Consider the following 2,916-nt stretch of genomic DNA (forward strand, 5'->3'; position numbering starts at 1 on the left):
CGGGCCGGCAGGGGTATATATCAGCCGCCATGGCGGCGCCACTCTAGGGGGCGACCTGCCGGCCCGCTGGAGTTGCTAGGGTAAAAGTCTTCCGACGAGCGTGCACGCGCGGCGCGTACGCCTACTGGAATGGATATGAGCAACACATCTCGAAGAACAACAGTTACAAAGGTGAGTAACCGTCTTTTTTGGAACCTCCAGGCATTCTTCACATGGGGATTTTACTTAGAAACCCAGGTCATAATTAGTGTCTGTTGAGGAAGCTCTCAGAAAAAGGGCAGTGTCCTTGGCAGAGCTGTAGTGATGGCTGATGCTAGCATATCTGGATGTGGAGGATCCCCCTACTGCCGAAACACCTATCTTTCTAAAATCCAGAAGTTTAGATCTGCTGCTGGTCAGAGGGATTTTCTCCATAGTAAAGAGGGTTGTGTTAAACAACAAAGGAAAGCAGAGAACAATTACCATATATGCTCGTTCATTAGCCCGTTTGTTTATAAGCTGACCCCCCAAGATGGTTAGGTAAAAATAGCAAAAACTGTGTGACCCTTTCAGAAGCCGACCCTATATTTCAGGGATTGGCAGACTTTGGCTTCTGGCCTATTAGGGTAACCACTAGCAGGTCGGGATGTTTTGTTTACCTGGAGTGTTCACAGGCACGGAGCCCCTCAGCTCCCAGTGGCTGCCGTTTGCCTTCCCGCAGCTCCCACTGGCTGGGAATGGGGAACCGCAGCCCCAGGGAACTGAGGGGCTCCGTGCCTGTGAACGCTCCAGGTAAACAAAACAACAGTGTATTAAATATTCAAGTCAATGATTCCATAGAGTTTAAAATCATCAAATTTTGCTGTAGACCATTTATAAACCGAGATCCACTCTTAGATGCGTCACTTTTTTACCAAAAATATTTGGCTTATGAACGAGTATAGACAATAAGTTGAACAGAGGACGGAGACGTATGTGTAAGGGCTGTTAGACAGCAGAACAGCCTAGCCAAGAAGGGGTTGGCATCTCCAGAGAGAGGAAGGCCAAACTCAGCCCCTGACCTGGCCTCTGTGGGCTGCCCTAACCGCTGCCCATGATGCAGTGTAGGTGGTTATCCCTGAAAACCTTCCATGTAACCTGTCTCTAACCACCACACAAGGAACCAGCGAAACTCAGATGCTGAACTGGGGATATCTTTTGGTAAAAGTGGCGCAGCATTGTACTCACTGTGTTTGGTGGCCTCTTGAACAGGTTTTACTGCGTGGGATAAAAGCCAGCAGTGTTCAGACCAGGTGCCCTGTGCTCTGCGATGTTGCAAAGCTTGTTGCTGGACTGTGTTGCAGGACAGTGGCTGTGTATCAGTTCTGCTGACAACTGTAATTCAGTTATGGAGCGGGTGTCAGTACGGAATTCTGTAACACACTGAATCCAAATTCGCATTACTTTATGCTGTCCCTAAATGCTTTATTTTCAAATAGAACAGGGGGTAATGAGTGACTATATTATTAATGGTCCTATTTAGTTTACTGAATGAATTTTTTGAAATGCATGAAGTTGCTGCAGAATCTAGGTGAAACGAGCTGCAAAGTACCTGGGGTCTAGTCTTTAATTAAATGAAAGTATCCAGAGAGGAAATGGCTAGCAAGCTTTGTTAGCACAGAATTGCCTTCCTCCCCCAAAGAGTTCTGCTTCCGTCAGCAGCAAGTCCTGAGCAGCTGCCTGTTACTTTTTCTTTTGCAGGGTGAGTTTGTTAATGAATACGTGGGAGAGCTGATTGATGAGGAGGAGTGTCGGGCACGTATCCGCTACGCACAGGAGCATGACATTACCAACTTCTATATGCTGACTTTGGACAAGGTACGTGTTGGGCCTCTCTCTTGCCAGTATCTTAGACCAGTGGCTCTTAATCTTTCCAGAGAACTGTACCCCTTTCTGAAGTCTGAAATAAGTAGGGTGGAATTCAATAAGGACAAATGCAAAATACTCTACTTAGGAAGGAACAATCAATTGCATAAATACAAAGTGGGAAATGACTGCCTAGGAAGAAGTATTGCAGAAAGGGATCTGGGGTTATAGTGGATCACCAGCTAAATATGAGTAAACAATATAATACTATTGCAAAAAAAATAAAAGCAAACATCATTCTGGGCTGTATTAGCAGGAGTGTTGAAAGCAAGACAAGAATGAATTCTTCTGCTCTGCTCCACGCTGATAAGGACTCAGGTGGAGTGTTGTGTCCAGTTCTGGGCACTGCACTTCAGCAAAGATGTGGAGAAAGTCCAGAGGAGAGCAACAAAAATGATGAAAGGTCTAGAAAACATGCCCTATGAGGAGAGACTGAACAGTTTTGGTTTGTTTAGTCAGGAGAAGGGAAGCCTGAGAGGGGACATAAGGCTTCAAGTACATAAAAAATTATTCTAGGGAAGAAGGTGATAAATTGTTCTCCTTAACCTCTGAGGGCAGGACAAGAAGCAATGGGCTTAAATTGCAGCAAAGGCGGTTTAGGTTAGACTTTGGGAAAAACTTTCTGACCGTGTGAGTAAGCACTGGAACAAATTGCCTAGGGAGGTTGTGGAATCTCCATCATTGGAGGCTTTTAAGAGCAGGTCAGATAAACACCTGTCAGGGGTGGGCTAGATCAGCTGCTATCAAACTTTTTAGCAACCTGAGGACTCCTGTTTTTATTTAATTTGTTTTGCTAACCCCCACGTCCCCTGCTCAGCTTCAGGCCCTTCCCCCAAGGCCCCAGCCCTGCCCCTCCCCCTCCCCCAAGCACTCTGTCCTCACTCCTCCCTCTCCCTTCCAGCACCTGCTGCATCTGCTGAACAGCTGTTTCTTCTTCGAGTGATTGCTCATATCCATTCCAGTTAGAAACTTTTACCCTAGCAACACTCGGCGGGTCGGCTGGGCGCCCCCTGGAGTGGCGCCACCATGGCG

The 2,916-nt window shown here is 46.9% G+C and overlaps 1 protein-coding gene across 4 annotated transcripts in view; it reads left to right on the forward strand.

The window, feature by feature from the left end:
- NSD1 (nuclear receptor binding SET domain protein 1) overlaps nt 1-2,916 on the forward strand; it is a 124,385-nt gene that overhangs the window by 84,904 nt on the left and 36,565 nt on the right. For all 4 annotated transcript variants that reach the window (XM_075068221.1, XM_075068220.1, XM_075068222.1 and 1 more), the window contains one exon: nt 1,720-1,836. In XM_075068221.1, coding sequence (XP_074924322.1) covers nt 1,720-1,836 — 117 coding nt within the window. The remainder of the gene's footprint in view (nt 1-1,719; nt 1,837-2,916) is intronic.

This window comes from Chelonoidis abingdonii, chromosome 7 (genome assembly GCF_003597395.2).
Source record: "Chelonoidis abingdonii isolate Lonesome George chromosome 7, CheloAbing_2.0, whole genome shotgun sequence".
Classification (NCBI taxonomy): Eukaryota; Metazoa; Chordata; order Testudines; family Testudinidae; genus Chelonoidis; species Chelonoidis abingdonii.